Below are 20986 nucleotides of genomic sequence, written 5' to 3'. Positions count from 1 at the left end.
AGCCCTAATCACATCGATTTATTTAAATATTTACACCCAGACGGCTTACAGCATTGTTCCTCAAGGGAGAGCCAGTGTGGTGTAGATGTTAAGAGCGGTGGTTTGGAGTAGTGGACTCTGTTCTGGAGATCCGGGTTTGATTCCCCACTCCTTCCAACTCTACAATTCCATGAGTCCAGTAGCACCTTAAAGACTAACAACATTTCTGGCAGGGTAAGCTCATGAAAGCTCATACCCTGCCAGAAATGTTGTTTGTCCTTAAGGTGCTACTGGACTCTTACTCTTGCACAGAAATTGTTCAAGGCTCCTTACAATACACAAACTAAAACAAGGGGGCGGGATAGAGAAAAGTGGAGCAAGGCCAGCAGGAGAAAAGACAAAAGGCCTATAGCCAAGAATCCCCAAGTTAGTGAGACCAAGAAGCAAGTGTGATCCAGAAAGGGGTGGTGGTCAGGAAGCATCACTTGCTCTGGCCTTCTGATGTATAGAGACCAATTAGCTGATGTAGCTGAGTCCCGGCAGTTCCCCTCCCAGGGACAGAGCTGGGACAGTGGAGCACAGAATGAACCCCAGCTTGGCAGGTCTGGACCTGTTAGAGGCTGGGATGTTCACAATGTGTCCTGACGTGACCTAAGGTGAGTTATACCAGTGACCCCATGACTACTCTTTGGAAAGAAGAGTGGGAAGCAGAAAAATGAGGAGAGAAAGGAAAGGGGGGGAAGTAGGGGAGGATACCGGGCAAAGACAGACAGCCAAAAGGTAAAAGCAGAATTCAGAAGTGAATTAAAATGAGTCCCATGATGCAAACTGCAATTAAAGATGGGCTGAAGGACTGGGAATGTTAAAGACTATAGCGACGGATCTCTACTTATTATGCTTGTGTCAAGGGTCTCCTGTATGTTGTCCTCAAAAGAGCCCCCAGTAAGGTAGGCTAGGCTGAGAGCATGTGACTGGCCCAAGCTCACCTAATAAGCTTCACAGTCACGGGGACGTTAACCTGGGTCACTCAGAGCCCTAGTCCAACACTCTAACCACTGTACAATGCTGCCTCTCGGCCATGGCTATATCTGGTCAAACGTTTGAGAATGCCTATCATGAGATGAAACATAAGAATTCAACCAGTTTGCAAAGATACAGACTATAATGTCTTGGGAGTTTGTGATTTTGTATACTCCTCACAAACTCTCTAACTCAGGCTTGAGAGAAAGCTTACAAGCAAATGAGATAACTGCTTTGTCATGAACAGAGCACCACCATAAGCATGGGGTGCCAGAAGGAAAGTACTCCTTTCCCCCCATGTCCTACATCGCAGGGCTGTTGAGGAGACAAATATAGGGCAACCTTACAAACCACTCTGTGTATTCAATGTATCTGTGAAATTATAAATGTAATAAGGACAGAATGGGGAGAGAAAGAATACCTCGTCCTTGTATAAGGATACGCGTTCCAGGACTCCTCTTCGACTCTTAATGCTGCCTTTGGCAGTATAGACCGAAACCAACTGGGAATATGCATACCAATATGGTATACTTTATGGGTGTACTGCCCGTTGCCACCAGGACCATCTGTGTATGGCCTGTTTTCCAAAATCTCTACACCGCTGCCTTCACCGCATGTCTCTTCTCGGCTCTTTTTCTGAAACGACAAGGAGATTATTTGCAGATTCAGTGCTCTCCTTATGACAGCATGCCTACATGCACATTTGGGCCATACACATTTGGGACTAAGAAAATGTACAATTCAAGGAAGAGCCAACAGTTCTGTGGTGGAGCACATGCTCTGAATGTAGAAGGTCCTTCGTTCAACCTCCCAGGATTCACAGCTAAAAGAAGAGTAGAACCGTCCAAGCAGAAGTGCTGGGCTATATGGACTAATCGTCTTATCAGTATTAGGAAACTTCAGGTGTGCAGACACAGGTAAAACACCAATAAATCTTTCTGATGCAACTGACAGGAAGCATCTCACCCATGAATCACTGGAATGTGCAAAGTTACTCTGGGCATTGCAACACTACAAACTTAAACCTTGGTTTGAATGTTTGTTGCCTTTCCCCAGAGAGCTCTGGGAAGTGATGTCCTGTGAGGGAGAAAGGCAAAGGCTCTCAGAGCATCCTCATACGTACACCCCTTGTGGAGAAATAAACTGACTTCACAACTGTGAAAATGCAGAGGAAGGGCGGATGTGTGGAAGAACCATGCCCAAACCTATTCCAACGTTTATGGATTGACTGCCAAAGAGTCAGTCAAGAATATGGAAAAGCCCAAGATGGGCCTAGTCTGTTCAGTCCCAAGGCTTAGTTTATACGAGAGAATATCCCATAGTATTTGTGAAAATTCTAGTATTTCCATAAGAAAAGTTATACGCAGTGTCTCAAATTAAACTGGAAGAAACTGTTCATTCTTTTCAATTCTTTTCAATTCATCATCAAGGCTAGTGAAAGACCTTTCCCATTTCTTCCTTTTGCAACCAAACAATGCTCTCAGCCTTTTCTTTCATTTTTTCTCCCTTCTTTGGTTTGCATTTTACAAGTGCTTTTGAGAGACTGGCACTTAGGGAATTAAAGACATGCTGAGATTAGAGTTATGAATTGACTGTAAAAGACACTTTAGTAATGACCTTTTATTGTTGGCAGGCAAACAAGATGAAAAGAAACTCCTGTTTTAACAAAAAAAAGAATGATTAATGAGATGCGAAAGACCCAAATCTCCATCTGAGGACCTGATGGCATGAAAAACAGCTAATAAGGGAGGAGAGGGAGAGAGACAGCCCATGTGGGTTTTTTTCCCAGGCAATACTTTGTGTTTAAGGTTCCATAGCCTTTAAAAAAAGAATGTTTAAAGCAGCCCACGTTTGAGCACAGAATTGCCTCGTCCTCCACTAACAGACGCAGGCTCCATGAATAAGTCTGCAACATTCAAGTCTAGATGTGTGCAGTGAGAAAGTTCTGAAAAATGCTTAGGACTGCAGCTAGGGTTGCTAACCTCCAGATAGCACCTGGAGATCTGACACCATTACAATTGATCTCCAGATGACAGAGATGAGTTCCCCAGGAGAAAATGGCTGCTTTCGAGGGTGGACTCTATGGCATTATACCCGGCTGAGGTCCCTCCCCTCCCCAAACCTCACCCTTCTCGGGATCCACCCCTAAAATATCCAGGTATTTTCCAAGTCAGAGCTTGCAACCCTAACTGCAGCTGTTTTTAAACTCACTGCCCTCAGGGAATCCATGGTTATTCCCTGTAACGGCTAAATGAAACCTCTATGTTTGATGGCAGTATACCTCTAAATACCAGTTGCTGTGGGGAAATAACAAAGAAGAAAGCCATAGCCTCCATGGTGTGAGGGCATCTGGTTTGCCACAGTGGGAAACAGGTGCAGGAGGAGATAATAAAATTTTAGTCAAATTCAGCAGACCTTCACTTCTATTTGTTACCAGATTACTTTGTCTGTCCCTATATCTGCCCTTTCCCTTTGCTTATAACAAAATGTATGCTTTCTATTTCCAGGTTTAATTCCCCCCCCCCTCTGTCAGGTGACAAAAACGTGTGCAAAGGTAGTACTGTTTGCAGCAGTTTGCAGCCCTCTGTCTTCCCAGTATTGTCTACATTTGTAGTTTTGCTTGCAGAGAAATGAAACATTTATACACTTTTTAATTTAATAAATATGTGAAAAAGTATAATTTCATATGCTAAATTATACATGATGCACTTTATACTGTGAAAGCAGTAAAACAGGACTTGCAAGAAAGTAACCACCATCCGTCCTAAGGTTGCTTAAATTTGCCAATTTAGGCAGGTCACTGAATTCTGCTTTCTTTGGCCCAGAATTTGGAGAACTGGATTGCTGGGCTTTTTGAACACACTGCATCCCGCCAAAATAATGACAATGTAGTTTCAGCCCAATCTCGTCAGATCTTGGAAGCTAAGCAGGGTTGGGCGTACTTAGTATTTGGACTTACTTCCACCAAGGAAGTCTAGGGTTGCTACGCAGAAGTAGGCCATGGCAAACAAACTCTGAACGTTTCTTGCCTTGAAAACCCCACGGTGTCACCATAAGTTGGCATTTTCCACCACCACGTTATTGAATCTGCCATCTGAACTAACGTAGTGTCACATATGTAGTGTCACATATGTTAACTGCAGCTAGAATGGTCTTCACTAGGCAGTGGAACCAGAAAACCTCCCCTAAGATACATGATTGCTTGTCAAAAATAAAACAGGTGTATATTTTAGTGAAGCTAACCGCTTAACCAAAAAATAATAATGATATTAATAGCGTAGACCTGTTATGGACAAGAACCATTCAAAGAATGGAAATGTCAATTTTATAATAAAATATAGTTTCGGTTAAGCGAGAAGGGGCTACGGATGCAGGGTTAAGAACATAAGAAAGCCATGCTGGATCAGACCGAGGCCCATCAAGTCCAGCAGTCTGTTCACACAGTGGCCAACCAGGGGCCTCTAGGAAGCCCACCAACAAGACAACTGCAGCAGCACCATCCTGCCTGTGTTTCACAGCACCCAATATATTCGGCATGCTCTCCTCCATGAACATGTCCACTCCCCTCTTAAAGCCTTTCAAGTTGGCAGCCATCACCACATCCTGGGGCAGGGAGTTCCACAATTTAACTATGGTTGTAAAATATTTTATGTGACTTCATGTGATTATGTGACTACTTGTTTTTAGTTTATGCATATATTTACTGTTGACTGTCCATTTTTATTAATAATTTTTTTAAAAAAATCTGCCATTTGAGGGGATACTGTTTCTGCCCCAGTGCCTCTACAGAGCTCTTCCGCTAGCTAAAGCCTTATTTGTGGCAGGCAGAATCTTCAACGCTTTACCCTCTGTCCACCCCATGGAAACAAAAGTGTGATCAAACCAAGCGTTAATCTGAGATCAGGAGAAATGAGAACATGCCCCCCCTGGAATGCCCAAGGGGAACGATCCCTTCAGCAGACCGCAAGAGCAGCTCAACGCTTTTAGAGTAGAGTTACATCTAAACATAATCATGGCAAACCCTCTTACACTGAATTACAAGAGAAAATCCAGTCATCCCCTTAGCACTCTCCCCTTGCGGCTGTCACACCGACTCCTGGCATTCTGGGCAGCCCCCGTCGATAGAATTCCAGGGCAGATGGTGACACAGATCCATCCTGGCTAAAGTAATAGCATTAAATTACTAATAAGAGGGAACCCAGAGAAGCAGATGCACTATGATTAGCAAGAATGGCAGTTACTTAAAAGGCTTCTATTAAAATAAATCTCCCAGCAAAACGGCATAAACATACACAGGACAGGATGCAAGCACATGACTTCGCGACAGCAGCTATGGAAAGAACCATTCCGATGAATGTCATGCAAGCAGAACAACTCCCCACCCCGTCACTCACTCCCATTTATCAAAAATTCTTCACGAGCATAAAAGCTGCAGCCAGCTCTGCAGATGACGGGGTTGGGGGGTTTGAGATGCAGACCTGTGGGATCCCTTTCCCCAATGAAAGAAGGAGGAAGAGGAGGAGGAAAAGGAAGAAGAAGAGCTGGTTTTTATATGCCAACTTTCTCTACAACTTAAGAGAGAATCAAACTGGCTTACAATCATCTTCCCTTCCCCACAACAGACACCCTGTGAGGTAGGTGGGGCTGAGAGAGCTCTAAGAGAGCTGTGACTAGCCCAAGGTCACCCAGCAGGCTTCATGTGGAGGAGTGCTCACATGGAGGAGGGGGAATCAAACCTGGCTCTCCAGATTAAAGTCCACTGCTCCAAACCACCGCTCTTAACCTCTACACCACACTGGCTCTCCAGAGAATACTATAATGACCTTTGTGGTAAATGGTAGAAGAAGAATTAGGATTTTATATGACTGCCAATTACAGCTTCCCAGAACATGTGTGCACACCAAAACATGTTCAATATGTGCAATTGTCATGCATAGTATATGCTCAGGTTGTATGTTAATTCCGTCACAGAAGTGTGTTCCATGTAGAAATCTTCTATTATATAACAGCACCAGAGGAGCAAACCTTTCCAGATTCCCCAATAAGAAAGGCCACACTCTGAAAACCTAATTCAGCAATTTCATCAAGCCAGTTAAGGATATCAGTCAAAATATATGTATTTATATTATTCTGAGAGTCATGTATTATGTTGCCAGTTCACAATTTAATGTTTGGTCCTGGTTTGCTGGGATGGGTAGTGGTTTAGCCCAATCATAATCGATCTTGGAAGAGTGGGGAATCAAACCCGGTTCTCCACAGCTCCAAACCACCGCTCTTAATGACTACACCACATTGAAGAAGAAGAAGTGCATGCATAAACAATATTTCCAGCAAAACCTACTTTTCAGTACAGATCTGCAAAGGATGTGCAAATCTGAGAGGCAATAACTGAGCTTGGCATTAGAGTAGATTCCTAGCCCAGATGATATGTATTGTTCTCTTATTTACTGGTGATTACAGCTTACAGAACAACCTTTCAAAGACATCCAAGTTACACAACAGTTACAAATGGCTTGGCGTGTTTTCGTTTCCACGGATTGCTGAGGTGTATTTATATAGCTTCCTGGCTCTGTGTTTACTGTAAGTGAGAGGCACAGGGCTCATATCAGCGTAACACCCCAAAACCTGACAACATCACATTCAGTACACCCTGCTGTTCCAAGAGAGCAAAGTCTCAACACAGCCTATTTTCCAAGAACAAATAGCCAGAAATGCATCTTTTGCTTCGTAATTTCCAGCTGGAATCCGTTATCACAATGATGGCAATACTTCCATTTGGAGGAGATCATCAGATAGTATTTCTAAGCATCCTGGAAACAATGCTCCTGCTGTCACAACTTCGGATGGGTTTGACCTTGCGTGCCACTGCAGCGCATGACAAACTCATGCTTGCTTTGTTATCCCACCATAATGACCTCTAACTTTTCCGAGGAAGGGCTTCCCAGCATTGCAAATGTCGCTCATTATTCTCTCGCATACTGTTTTACATTCAACTCTGTTGGATTCCACTTTGTGGTTATCTGCCCAGCTCTCCAGCTTGTTAAAGTCATTCTAGAATGGGAGTGCAACCTCTGTCCTTATTAGCACCCAGAGAGTGAAGCCGTGGCTTTTTTGACCCTTAGAGGTTAACTCAGTAAGAACAAAGACAGAGCCTGTCTTTTTCCACACGGATATTCTTCTCTGCCTCAGCTTCCTTAAAGCCAGTATGTTTCTGAGAGCATCCACTTGATATCCTCTGTACGTTCTTCTTCCATGTTCTTCCTCGCTTTGCTGCAATCTTTCCTGGATGCTGCGTGGATGGGAAGGCGTGCATTTCTGTAACTTACACCCACATCTGCGCCACTTTCCTCACCTCAGCCAGTCATGGCTGCCATCCCTCCCTCTGGAGGCCTTTCTTGGGCTTTTTTAAAAAAGTAATTGACAGACTGCTACAGCATTAGAAAATTATTTAAAAGCTACTGCAAAATGTACTAGTTCTCAGCTTTCACTGAAAGAGGTAGGCTTTTATTCTAGCCCCTTTCCTTGCAGAGTTAGAAAAGAAAAGATGCAGAGTGCAGCAAGAGCTACATAGAGACTTACCTCCATGTCAAAGAAACCCACCTTAGCATCTCTTCAAACACTGCATTTTAAGCATGTACTTTTTAGAAGTCTATATTTAAAACTAGGACAAAGCTTCCTGGACCACATCCTTAGGAACCACCCGGGGATACAATATATGCACCAGCAGAGATGTAATAATGCTACCCCTAGGATTGCAAAATTAATGAAACCAGTCCCAACTTTCTGTCTGACTGCTCACTCATACAACTGCTATATACTGCATCCCTGTTTATCCTTCATGTCTGTCTAACCCAGGTTGTTTCCCCTTTCACATATTTATAGGTAATCATCGTGTTTTGTCACTGAGTAACTGCAGCATAAGTGAGCAAGTTGACAAGGTACCAGGAATTACTGTCTATAACAGGTAAATCTGTGCATTTTACAGAACACAGCTCTGTCTTTGCGGGTGGGGGAGCAACAGTAGAAAGCAGGCACCTAGAATACAAGTGGGCCAGTTCACACATTATAAAGCCCACTTGTTCCCCATTGGTCTTGTCAATCAGAGATAAGTCTGAAGTCCCATGCTTGGAACTTAATTCCCGGGGGCATGCTGGTCCGATTCAGACTGGGAGCGGTTAAAACGCTTAGGGCTTGGAAAGAAGGCGGTTAAGGGGAGACATGATAGTGGTCCATAAAATTATGTATGGTACGGAGAGAGTGGACAGGGAGAAGCTTTTCTCCCTCTCTCATAATACTAGAACGTGGGGTCATCTGCTGAAACTGGCGGGTGAGAGATTCAAAACAGATAAAAGGAATATGCAGCACTTCTAGGGTGCATATTCAATTCCCATAGGCCTGGAGACCACTGCCCCTCATGAACAGACAGTGATCCCTGGAACCAAGCCAACATTTGTCTGAATTTGCACATTTTAGAGGACTATAGGTAGTGGTCAGCAACTTGTCTTTCAAGGAAGTTTGACATTCTCACTAGTTAAATTTCCAAGCAACCCATGGGGGTTCAATGGAAATTCTGGAGCAGCTTTTTAAACCTGGGACTCTGATCTTTTCCTCTGTACAAATTCTTCTGTCCACCTGCAGCCGATGTCTATGTGCAGCAAGAATCATAAGATGTGTGGATCGTATCACATCGCTACCAAAGCAGAAGTCCAGACCAATGAAAAGCTACCATGGTTTGACGTTAAGAGACTCCGTTTTCCTCTCCTTTTTATAGCTGCAGAATTGCCTCTGCCCCAGGTGGATGGACACTCAGTACCTTGTGACTCTGAAATGCTGGCATGAGCAAAAAGGAATGCTGACCAGTCAGCCTTAAGCCTGCCTAGTGCAGGTTCCCATCGCAACAGCAAAACCTGCGAGGTCTAGCATCTAAGAGCAACAAATAAACAGGACAATGATAGATGACGAGGTTTGCAGCTGTCTTTGCTGGGAGATTTAATTAAAGCAAAATCCGAAAAGCAGAATCTCACTGACAGTTATTGGCAGAATTACCTGCAACTAAAGCACAGCTGGTTTGCAGTGAATCTTTCCTGTCCAAGACCTCTGGATAACAACCTCCTGTGTATTCTGCAGCAAGCTGCGTGTACATGAGAGCGTCAGCTTTAAGAGGGGCTGTCTTTTTCCAAAGGTATGAGTCAGAGCAGGGTACCATTAACCAATTCTTTTGGATCATTCATTCTAGACACACAACTCATTAGGCAATCTGTCTGCAACGTCAGCAGCATTCTGATGGGGATATACAGATCTATTTGCAAGACTAGGTATTTTACAACTGGCCATTAACCAGGACTTGAAGTCTCCCAGAATCAGCAAGCAAAGAAATCAGTTAAGGTAGGATAGGGGGGCACTCCGCCCATGCAATTATTCTTCAGAATCATTTCCAGCCACCTCGCCAGTTGTATTTGTGGAATATTGTTAGGAATGATTAAACAGACACAGGCACTAGTGACAAATGCTAAAAGCACAAATCCCTTTATTTTTAAAGAAGTGACTGGCCTGTTTTGACAACATTGCTGCAAATGTTATGAGGTATAAAAAATTAAATCACAACAAATGGTCTTAAAATTTAAAAAGAAAACACCTTTTCATAGGGCTTAATTTTTAACGTATCTAAGACTAGACCTTGACTGGGACCTCCTCCCCCTTCAACAAACCAAATGAAATCTGAAAAGGCACCCTTGCATCAAGGACATTACAGAGGAGAAAAAACCACTTGAGCTGCTGGAATATCCATTTTAAAACCTCCTGGTCAGAGGTGTTGTTTGCTGTGGGCCAGAAAGAACAACAGTTCGCGTCTTAAGATCAGCAGCCCCGCCCAAGGTGTCAGCTTTCGGGAACTTGTCGCTCTAAAGGCAAGTCTGCATAATATTCAATTTTAAAGAATGGAGATGGCAGCAAGTAGAGAGTGTACTTTGGGACTGCCTCATACACCCCAGATATTGGTCAAGACCAAATGAAAGACAGTGTGAGGAGAGTGCTGGAAGACCAGGGAAGTGGTTAAGAGCATTGGTTGGAGCGGTGGACTCTGATCTGGAGAACCGGGTTTGATTCCCCACTCCTCCACATGAGCGGCGGAGGCTTATCTGGTGAACTGGATTTGTTTCTCCACTTCTACACACAAAGCCAGCTGGGTGACCTTGGGCTAGTCACAGCTCTCTCAGCCTCACCTACCTCACAGGGTGTCTGTTGTGGGGAAGGGAAGGTGATTGTAAGCCAGTGTGATTCTTCCTTAAGAAGTAGAGAAAGTCGACATATAAAAACCAACTCTTCCAGAAAGTGCCTGGAGCAAAAGGCTAAGGGAAGGCAAAGCCTGGAAGAGTTCAAGGTCCCTTTCCCTAACACTCCAGTCCCTGTTAAAACAGAACCATTCCCATTTATGTGAACAGACACATAAAATCAGATGTCCCTGGGCCTCTTTAAGATACACTGCAAGGCCTGTTTGTTCTGTTTTTGCCTGTATTTTTATAGTGCCCCCCATCCCAAGGTGGGGACAGACTAGATGCCCAAATAAAAACACAAAGCACTTTTTTACCACAAGTTCTGTGTTAAGTGCCGTCAAGTCGCTTCCAACTCATGGCGACCCTAGGAATCAATGTCCTCCAAAACAGCCTTGCTCAGGCCTTGCAAATTGAGGGCCGTGGCTTCCTTTATAGAGTCCATCCATCTCTTGTTGGATCTTCCTCTTTTCCTGCTGCCTTCAGCTTTTCTTAGCATGATTTTTTCCAGTGACTCTTGTCTTCTCATAATGTGACCAAAATACGATAGCCTCAGTTTAGTCATTTCAGCTTCTAGGGTCAGTTCAGGCTTGATTTGATCTATAACCCACTGATTTGTTTTTTTGGCAGTCCACGGAATCCGTCACAATCTCCTCCAACACCACATTGCAAAGGAATCTACTTTCTTCCTATCAGCTTTCTTCATTGTCCAGCCTTCACAACCATACATAGTAATTGAGCGCAGTTTTAAATTATGCAGCCTATTCCTCCAAAAAATTAAAGGGATTGTGAAAGGGGATTTCCCACTTGCTCTTCTAGATATTCATCTCCTTTTAAGGTTTATCGGCATCCCTAGTCTGTTTTGTTTCACTTATCCAGCTAACATCACGCTATAGATACAGTCAGCCTTAAGCGCCAACATCTGTTTCCACGGCAACGCAACTGCATCAGCAATCCAATGGATTTTTTTTTTTAGACTAGCTTTGGTCAGGCTTCTGCCTAGCACGTAAATCATTAGCACTAATAGCAAATCAAATGATGTCACTGGCAGACACAAATGGGATCGGTGCACGCCATTTGAGTCAAAACATGCATCCTCTAAAAACAATCTGATTAGAATGTATGTAATTATTATGTATACAAAGAGTACTGAATACAAGGAGATCACTTTGAAACACTTGGGGCTGAACTCAATGAAAGGGCTAAACAGGGTCTCAAAATGACCAGGCTAAAACCTGGAAAAGTCTTACTAGTCCAATAACAGAAGTTTGATTGACATAAATGTGGATTATTCTTGAACAATAATAAAAGAGGACACTGCACTGAGAAGGAGAAGAAGAGTTGGTTTTTTATGCCAACTTTCTGTACCACTTAAGGCAGAATCAAACCAGCTTACAATCACCTTCTCCTCCCACAACAGGCACCCTGTGAGGTAGGTATAGCTCTTAATAGGGTAGGAGAGCTCTTAATAAAACTGTGACTAGCCCAAGGTCACCCAGCTGGCTTCATGTGTAGGAGTGGGTAAACAAACCCGGTTCACCAGATTAGCCTCTGCCGCTCATGTGGAGGAGTGGGGAATTGAACCCGGTTCTCCAGATCAAAGTCCACCACTCCAAACCACTGCTCTTAACCACTACACCATGCTGGAAACAATGCTTTATGATGCCTGGAACTCCTTTTGTATTATACGGGAACAGTTGACATCTAAGGCATTGTGTTGAATCACTCATATTATCTCAACTGTGATTACAGTATTGTTGTGAGCTGTATTAGAATTAGAATAACCATTTTTCTATGTATGTTTGCATGGTTTGTTTGTAGAATAAAATCAGTTTGTATGATAAAATTAAAAAAGAAAGGAACTCTAAATGAATTAACGCTGAACCCATGAACAGACCTAAGTACATTTTAGCACGAAGGATGGCTCCCTACCTTCACCTAGCTGATCTGTCCACATAGATCCATGCCACAGTAACCTTAAGGCTAGACTACTATAACACACTGTACAAGCGACTATCCTTGAATACAACTCAGAAATGTCAGCTGGTACAGAACAATGCAACTAAATTAATTAATCAGGAGCTACAAGGAGAGGTTATTACACCTATTCTACAGCCTCTCCTTTGGTTACCTATTAGCTTCTAGATTCAGTTCATGGTCCTGGATGATACCTATAACCCTTTCAGGATGGCATTTCTACAAAGGGGACACTGATGTTGTTTTTAATTTTGTAAACTGCTTTTACTGTATTTATTGGTGTGTGTGTTTTTTTAATTTTTGTCATCTCCCATGAATCTTTGCGTGAGACAAAGAAATGGAGGGAGGGAGGAAAGAATCTATATTCACCAAATATATATTCTTTAAATGAATGCAGAGCTTTTCCAATAGTTTGTCATTTTTATTTTCAGCTGAGGTGGTATTCATTTTTGTCATGATGGCTCAGCCAACACCGGGGCACCCTGCCTGACCCCATCCTTGTCACCAGCAGAACCCTGCAATAATGCCAGACTGAGGCAGAGGTCAAGCTCTCAGTCCACGGGGCAAAAATGTCTGTGTTGCCAAAGCATGTCTGTGCCAGTGAATCTAGTTGAACAGCAAGAGCAGTGGACAGAAAAAGAACAAAACTGGACTGGTTGACAGATCAGAGTCTGGAGGATGTTGGGCCATGAGCATGCAGGTAGTGGGACCCAAGGGAAGCTGGATATAATTCCAATGGGAGCAGAAGCAAGCAGCATAGTTAAATTGTGGAACTCCCTTCCCCAGGATGTGGTGATGGCTGCCAACTTGGAAGGCTTTAAGAGGGGACATGTTCATGGAGGAGAGGGTTACTCATGGCTACTGGTCAAAATGGATACTAGTCATGATGCACACTTATTCTCTCCAGGATCAGAGGAGCATGCCTATTATATTAGGTGCTTGGGAACACAGGCAGGATAATGCTGCTGCAGTCGTCCTGTTTGTGGGCTTCCTAGAGGCACCTGATTCGCCAATGTGTGAACAGACCGGTGGACCTCGTTCCTGTGAACCTTGGTCCAATCCAGCATGACTTTTCTTATGTTCTTATGTTTCTCATAGCCCAGAGCAGTTAAAAAGTTCCAGCCTGGGCTGCCATCTACATGACCGGAGATGGGAGGGGGCTTTGGTTTTTCTTTTTTTCATAGCCAGGGAACCCACAATCTATTTTGATATCAGTGCTACAATTTGCACATTCCTGCTGGCAGAGCTCTGCCTCTGGAGAAGACAGCAGCCTTTGAGAGAAGCAGGAGGATGCCTGCCTGTTGATGTCTCTGTGCCCCACCCCTCCAACTGTTGGTAGATCCCACCAATCAGCTGTAGTGTGGGCAGTGACTTTTTAAAGAAACATTTTCTCACGTCAAGGTGGCTGCCCCCCTATCCCAAAGGGGCTTCCGGTCAGATAGGGTTGCCAGGTCCTTCTTTGCCACAAACAGGAGGTTTTTGGGGCAGAGCCTGAGGAGGGCAAGGTTTGGGGAGGGGAGGGACTTCAATGCCATAGAGTCCAATTGCCAAAGCGGCCATTTTTTCCAGGGGAACTGATCTCTGTTGGCTGGAGATCAGTTGTAATAGCAGGAGATCTTCAGCTACTACTTGGAGGTTGGCAACCCTAGGGTCAGATGTCTTTACAATAGCCTTCAAAAAAGGCTTGTCAGAATGGGAACTGTTGCATGACACCCTCAACCAGTTATCTTTGTTCTATCTTGGCCCATCCGGCCGAGTCTCCCAGGACTGGTCCGAGGCAGAAGGCTCGGGGCAAATCTGGACAATGGACACTAACCTGAACTGTGTGCAACAGAAGAGTCTAGAGACAGGAAGAGAGTGGTAGATATGTAAAATGAGAAAGAGGTAGCTTGTCAATAACGGCACCAAAGGGACTGCTCTTTCACAGGCTGTTCAAAACAGATGGCTCTGTAACACAGTGCTATGAATCTGAAGGACCTCAAGAGGACAGGAGTTCTGCCAGCTGTTAGGATAGCAAACCATTCACCCAGATCTTGCTGTATCTCTCCATACACACAAATAAAAATAGCAGATGCTCCTGGATCTAGAGTTGACGTCCCAGTTTGGTACTATCTGCGACTGGTTTTTTTTTGTTTTGTTTTTTGGCAAGCAGGAAGCCAGGAAACAATATCAGCAAAGCTCTGGCAGCCCAAAAATAGTTGAGAGGAAGGGCACAGTGTATAAAAGGGGAAGGAGGCCTCCAGAAGGATTTAGCAGTACAATGCCCCTCTGTAAGAATGGTTGCTTGCATAAAAGAGCAATAACAAGAATCACAACTTGTGGCCAAAGGAGGACAATTTTTTATGCTTGAGGAAAAAAATAATGCAAAGCCTCAAAATATCTGAAGCAACTTAATTTGCAGAACAGCCTTTGCATTTCTCTGCAGCAGAGATGCTTTTCCCTTAGAAGAGATTTGTGATAGTGACAAGAGAAATGATGATGAAGAAGAGGAGTTGGTTTTTCTATGCTGACTTTCTCTACCACTTAAGAAAGACTCAAACCGGCTTACAATCACCTTCCCTTCCCCTCCCACAACAGACACCCTGTGAGGTAGGTGGGGCTGAGAGAGCTCTAAGAGAGCTGTGACTAGCCCAAGATCACCCAGCTGGCTTCATGTGGAGGAGTGGGGAAACCAACCCGGTTCTCCAGATCAGAGTCCACTGCTCCAAACCACTGTTCTTAACCAGTACACCATGCTGGTGATATTGGTAAATGAGGGGTTAATGGTAAGAGGAACATAACTGCACCATGGGCTACACATATGTAAAAGAACTCAATTTTTTAAAAAACCAAGAAGAACCAAGAATAGAGTGGAATTTAGAATGGAGAAACATAGGGAAGAGAACACTTATCCCTTATCCCCCCCCTCCAAATTATTCCTCCCCAGAGGCTTTTTCTCCTGAGTGGTGCCCCAATGCATGCTTACTCTTGCAAATATGTGATGTTGAGGTTCTCTTACATGCCTTTGTACGTAATGTGTAATTAGGCTATGGCAAGCATCTGAAATTAATCGTACTGAAGTGTAAGCTTAAATGCCATGCAGTGAGTAGCATCCTAAATTGGCAGGTTAAGTATGGGAACAGGGGAAGAAAGGTTTGTGAAGAGGGGGCCCCAAAGCACAAGGGGGTGCCGTAGGCCTGTCATATTAACATGCAGGGCCAAAACAAATGTATGATCGCATCTTCTTTAGCTTCTTTTGCTAGGCTAACTTAACAGCAAAAAAAAAGGGCCCCAAACAAAGTCCTAGTGAGCCACCTGCAAACCTATCTGCCAGTCAGGAATCCACTGCCTTGCATTCAGTTAGTTATCACATCTCATGGTGGTCTCCAAGGGGACGGGCTGTGGCTCAGTGGTAGAGCATCCGTATGGCATGCATAAGGTCCCAGGTTCAATCCCCGGCATCTCCAGTTAAAGGGACCAGGCAAGTAGGTGATGTGAAAAGCTCTACATTATCTGTAGAAAATGCTGATGGTTTGATGGTATTTGGAAGAAGAGTCTTCCGGATCCATGGCACAACCACTTTCTACAAATCCTTGTCATTTGAAATCACTGAACTTCTGGTAGCAATGAACACATGAAGCTGCCTTCTATTGAATCAGAGCCTTGGTCCATCAAAGTCAGTATTGTCTACTCAGACCGGCAGCGGCTCTCCAGGGTTTCAGGCAGAGGTCTATTCTGTTGTTTCGCCAAATAAAGCTTTTTACTGGTTCTTGTAGGTTATCCGGGCTGTGAAACCGTGGTCTTGGTATTTTCTGTCCTGACGTTTCGCCAGCAGCTGTGGCAGGCATCTTCAGAGGAGTAACACTGAAGGACAGTGTATCTCAGTGTCAAGTGTGTAGGAAGAGTAATATATAGTCAGAAAGGAGTTGGGTTGAGCTGAATCATTGTCCTGCAAAAAGTATCAAAGGTAATGTGCTAATCATTGTCCTGTAAGTATCAAGATAATGTGCTAATGAGGGTGTGGTATGTTAAAATGGAACCATTGTATCCTGAAGTGATCTGTTAATGTGTGAAATCCAAAGCTAATCTGCATGGCTATTGTTGACTGACCCCTTTCTGACTATATATTACACTTCCTACACACTTGACACTGAGAGACACTGTCCTTCAGTGTTACTCCTCTGAAGATGCCTGCCACAGCTGCTGGCGAAACATCAGGACAGAAAATACCAAGACCACGGTTACACAGCCCTGATAACCTACAAGAACCAATGAACTCTGACCGTGAAAGCCTTCGACAAAGCTTTTTACTAATGCAAAATATATGTTTCCATACACTGCTTTACAATAAGCTTCCATTTTGTTCGTATAAGGTCATTCCCTGCCTCAGCCCGCATCGGTAAGGATGTATTTATAAACTTAAACAGATCAAAATGAAGTAATTGCATCCATTAAGCAAGTAAAGCTTTCAGCCCTGGCCCTAACTTATGTCTTTCCTCGGCTTTTGGCCATCTATATTGTCACAATAATAACATTAAGTCTATAATTACAGATGTTTTCCGTCATCATGGGAGAAGCAGTAGAGGGCCAAGTAGGTATTAGCCATTACCCCGAACATGCAGCTGTTGCCAAAAATGTTAGCTGCACATCTAGCTAGCACCACTTTCCCCTCCAAGGCATATGACAGAAGACCTTGTGTTGTGACGTCCTGCATTCCCCCCACCCCACACAATGTGGAACAAAAGTGGAGGAAAACAGAGAACCACAATGACAGGACATGAGATGTTACAGAAAGGAGCCGGACTGGGGCAGGCAGTTTTGTTTAACTGGGGAGTGGGGGTCGCATCCGAGTCTCCACCCAATTTAGGGCTCCGAATTTGGTGCCAGTTCTTCCTGTTTCAAGGAGCAATAAATAAAAGCTGAAGTCTGTAACCTCACCTCAGCTCCGTAACCCCCTATTCTACTATAGGCATGCCCACATGGCTTCCAATTAAGTAAGTGGATTTATTGTTTCCAGACATCTGTTCTCTGTAGCACATGCGTGCAGGATGCTTCCGGCAGCGCCAAGTAAAAGGGCAGTTGCCTGGAATAACTGCAGGACCAATGGATAGGGTTGCCAGCTCCAGGATGGGAAATACCTGGAGATCCAGCATGGTATAGTGATTAAGAGCGGTGGTTTGGAGCGGTGAAACCACAGACAGGCAGGCAGGCAGAAGAGCCAACGCGTTCCACAGCTGAGCATGGTAAAGAGGCACCGACCCAAATTCTCCAGCATACACCTGCAACAGGAAACTTCCAGATGGAAAACGCTGATATTGACAGAGTCTAAAATCTAATAAAGGAAACCAACTCCAAGTTCAGATCTGCAAGCAAGTGCAGGGTACATTAAGTCCACTCCTGTAATGTAAAATTAATTCTAATTGATGGAAGCTGTTATGCGCTGCTTGCAGAACACCACCCAGAAGGCAGCCGGCCAAAGTGCTGAAAGCACCGTGAAGACAGAAACAAGGGAGGGGGGGAAAGGAAGGGGGGAAGTGACAAATACTTCAGAAGCTACAATTAATCCTACGTCAGCATTTGTACACTTTCAACCTCAGCAGGGGATTCCACCGGAGGAGAAACGATGCATGAAAAAGAGATGATTCATTGCAACCTTGCATACCCACTGGAACGGATGAGCAAAGAGCGACCCAGCAGAGAACTGGCCCTGTACATTTTTATCGCTTCCACCTGGGTTTTAAAGCAGAAACTATTTTAGCAGAGAAAAAGCAGCCACCGCCTCCCTTGGCTCCCAGTAGCACTCAAATCAGATTCAAGGTCACTTATTGCAACAAAAGCACCGAAGGAGCTGGGGTTAGCATAAAATATTGCTTTGCTGAGTTCATCAACTCCAGGAATCTTCTCCCAACAGCAGGATGCCAGACGTCCCTGGGAGCTCCCACAGGTCTAGGCCCAGTGGCCTTTCTCCACCACCCACATCAGGCTTCCAACCTAGCGTCAGAGCATCCGTCATCCTCTCTGCCACTGTGGCTTCAGGCACCAGACGTGGATCTGCAGCTGGTGTCAAGTTTCTTAGTGACCTGCAGGCTCAGCAGAACTCATTCTTCTCTCATAACACAAGGGCGAGAAGAAACTCGGAACAGAAAAGCGGGACGAATGGGTGGTGCAGCTAAACCCTTTCCCTAGCCCCCCCCCCGTTTCCCTGCTTCAAACAGTATCCCCCAGCAGATATTTTTTGAGAATTTATTGGGGGGAGGCAGGGAGCCACCTGGGGTTGATTGGAACACAGAAAAAGTAAGTGGGGAAAAGGTACAGTGCCTTCTCCTCTCCTTCTAATTTCCCTCTCCTAAAAGCTGCTTTAAGAGCCCCGTGGGGCAGAGTGGTAAGCTGCAGTACTGCAGTCCAAGCTCTGCTCACGACCTGAGTTTGATCCCGATGGAAGTGGGTTTCAGGTAGCCGGCTCAAGGTTGACTCAGCCTTCCATCCTTCCGAGGTCGGTAAAATGAGTACCCAGCTTGCTGGGGGTAAAGAGAAGATGACTGGGGAAGGCACTGGCAAGCCACCCTGTAAACAAAGTCTGCCTAAGAAACGTCGGGATGTGACGTCACCCCATGGGTCAGGAATGACCTAGTGCTTGCACAAGGGACCTTTACCTTTACTAGAGCCAGAGTGGTGTAGTGGTTAAGAATGGTGGTTTGGAGCGGTGGAGTCTGATCTGGAGATCCGGGTTTGATTCCCCACTCCTCCACATGAGCGGCGGAGGCTAATCTGGTGAACTGGATTTGGTTCCCCACTCCTACACACAAAGCCAGCTGGGTGACCTTGGGCTAGTCATTCTCTCTCAGCCTCACCTATCTCTCAGGGTGTCTGTTGTGGGGAGGGGAAGAGAAGGTGACATATAAAAATCAACTCTTCTTCTTCTTCTTAAAAGCTGCTTTCCATGAAGCCTGCTGGGTGACCTTGGGCCAATTGCAGTTCTTTCAGAACTCTCTCAGCCCACATGGAGACAGGCAATGGAGAACCCCCTCTTGAGTGTCTCTTGCCTTGAAAACCCTACGGGGTCACCATAAGTCAACTGTGACTTGACAGCACTTTCCACCAGCACTTTACTATTAAAAAATATGGGATCAGGGTTCAGCTACACATATCTACTACTGACAGCCCCTGACTGTAATATACTTTATCAGAAAAGAGCAACCAAGATGATCAGGGGACTACAGCAACTGCCCTATGAGGAGCGGTTAAAACGCTTAGGGCTGTTTAGCTTGGAAAGAAGGCAGTTAAGAGGAGACAGGATAGAGGTCTATAAAATTATGCATGGTACGGAGAAAGTGGACAGGAAGAAGCTTTTCTCCCTCTCTCATAATACTAGAAATGGGGTCAACTGCTGAAGCTGGAGGGTAAGAGATTAAAAACAGATAAAAGGAAATATTTCCTCACAAAACACATAGTTAAAATTGTGGAACTCCCTGCCCCAGGTCGTGGGGATGGCTGCCAACTTGGAAGGCTTGAAGAGGGGAGTGGACATGTTCATAGAGGAGAGGGCTATCCATGGCTACTAGTCAAAATGGATTCTAGTCTTGATGCATACCTATTCTCTCCAGGATCAGAGGAGCATGCCTATTGTATTAGGTGCTGTGGAACACAGGCAGGATGGTGCTACTGCAGTTGTCTTGTTTGTGGGCTTCCTAAAGGTACCTGGTTGGTCACTGTGTGAACACAGTGCTGGACTTGGTGAGCCTTGGTCTGATCCAGCATGGCCTTTCTTATGTTCTTCTCATATACCCCATAGTCAAAAGCATGGAACTTGGACCTAAATGTAGTTCAGAAGAAAAACTACAAAAGCAGAAGAAAGGCTTCCCCCCCCCCGCCCCCGTCACCAACCCCCACGTTGAATTACTCTCTGCTACTAAATATCTCTCTTTATACAGTTTTATGATCCTACTGTTGAATTTTTCATAGTTAATGTGCTTCCTCCCCTCCTACTGCACTTTTTATTATTATTAGTTAAACATCTAATTTAAATGTGGTAGAGAAGATTAAGAGGAAATAATCACAGCACATTTTCCAGAAACATCATCTTTGGGCAAAGCCCTGCGTATACGAGTAAGTCCTCCTGAGAAATTACATGCTAACTTATGCAAAGGTTCAGGTTTTTTTTAAGCCATTTAATCATTTGTACACACTCACCGTTACTCCAGCCTTGCCAAGAGGTAATAAACAGTTCTGTGTAACTCCCAAGATGACATATTCCTAATGTATGATGGCCCAAAGGAAAGATATATCTTACTTATCTTGTACTCGATGTTCTTGTAGGGGAAAGAATGTCAACAACTGTGTAGGTACCAACCTGTATCATGTACAGCTGGGCAATCCTATACTCTTCCACACTCATTGGAAGCGGAATCCGATACTCCTTTATAAGCATCTTGAAATCCAAGCAGGCCCTTTGGTCCGGTCAGAAACGAAAGCCAAAGGTATTTACTGGAGGATGCTTAAGTAACGAAGCTCGTGCATTGACGCCCCCTGAAATAAAAGAGGAAAAATATGCATTTTATTTTAAAAAATATTCCACCTTCCCCACTCCTGTATTTCTCAAAGGCAGGGATGTACCTGCCACAGGTGGGCAAACGGCAAGCCTATCAAGCCCCCTAAATCTGTTCTTGCTAGAGCAGGAGAGTCTAGATGTGCTACCGAGAACAATTACCAACATTACAGCCAGTGAATTTCACAGCCCTGCCTGTAAAAGATTTTACTGGCTT

General features: G+C 44.5%; 1 protein-coding gene across 6 annotated transcripts in view; it reads right to left on the bottom strand.

Annotated features, from left to right (window-relative positions):
- The window catches only part of PITPNM2 (phosphatidylinositol transfer protein membrane associated 2), a 97317-nt gene extending 76608 nt beyond the window's left edge, over positions 1-20709 (bottom strand). For 5 of the 6 annotated variants that reach the window (XM_056859228.1, XM_056859229.1, XM_056859230.1 and 2 more), the window contains exons 1-2: positions 20575-20709; positions 1421-1635 (exon numbers count right to left, since the gene is read on the bottom strand). In XM_056859228.1, the coding sequence (XP_056715206.1) occupies positions 1421-1635; positions 20575-20652 (293 nt within the window). In that variant the 5' untranslated portion in view covers positions 20653-20709. Of the gene's footprint in view, positions 1-1420; positions 1636-20574 lie in introns of those variants that run through there. The other variant, XM_056859232.1, reaches the window with a different exon arrangement.
- Positions 20710-20986: the final 277 nt, after the last annotated feature.

The sequence above is a fragment of the Euleptes europaea genome, chromosome 13, assembly GCF_029931775.1.
Source record: "Euleptes europaea isolate rEulEur1 chromosome 13, rEulEur1.hap1, whole genome shotgun sequence".
NCBI lineage: Eukaryota > Metazoa > Chordata > Lepidosauria > Squamata > Sphaerodactylidae > Euleptes > Euleptes europaea.
This window is presented reverse-complemented; position numbering and strand designations above follow the sequence as displayed.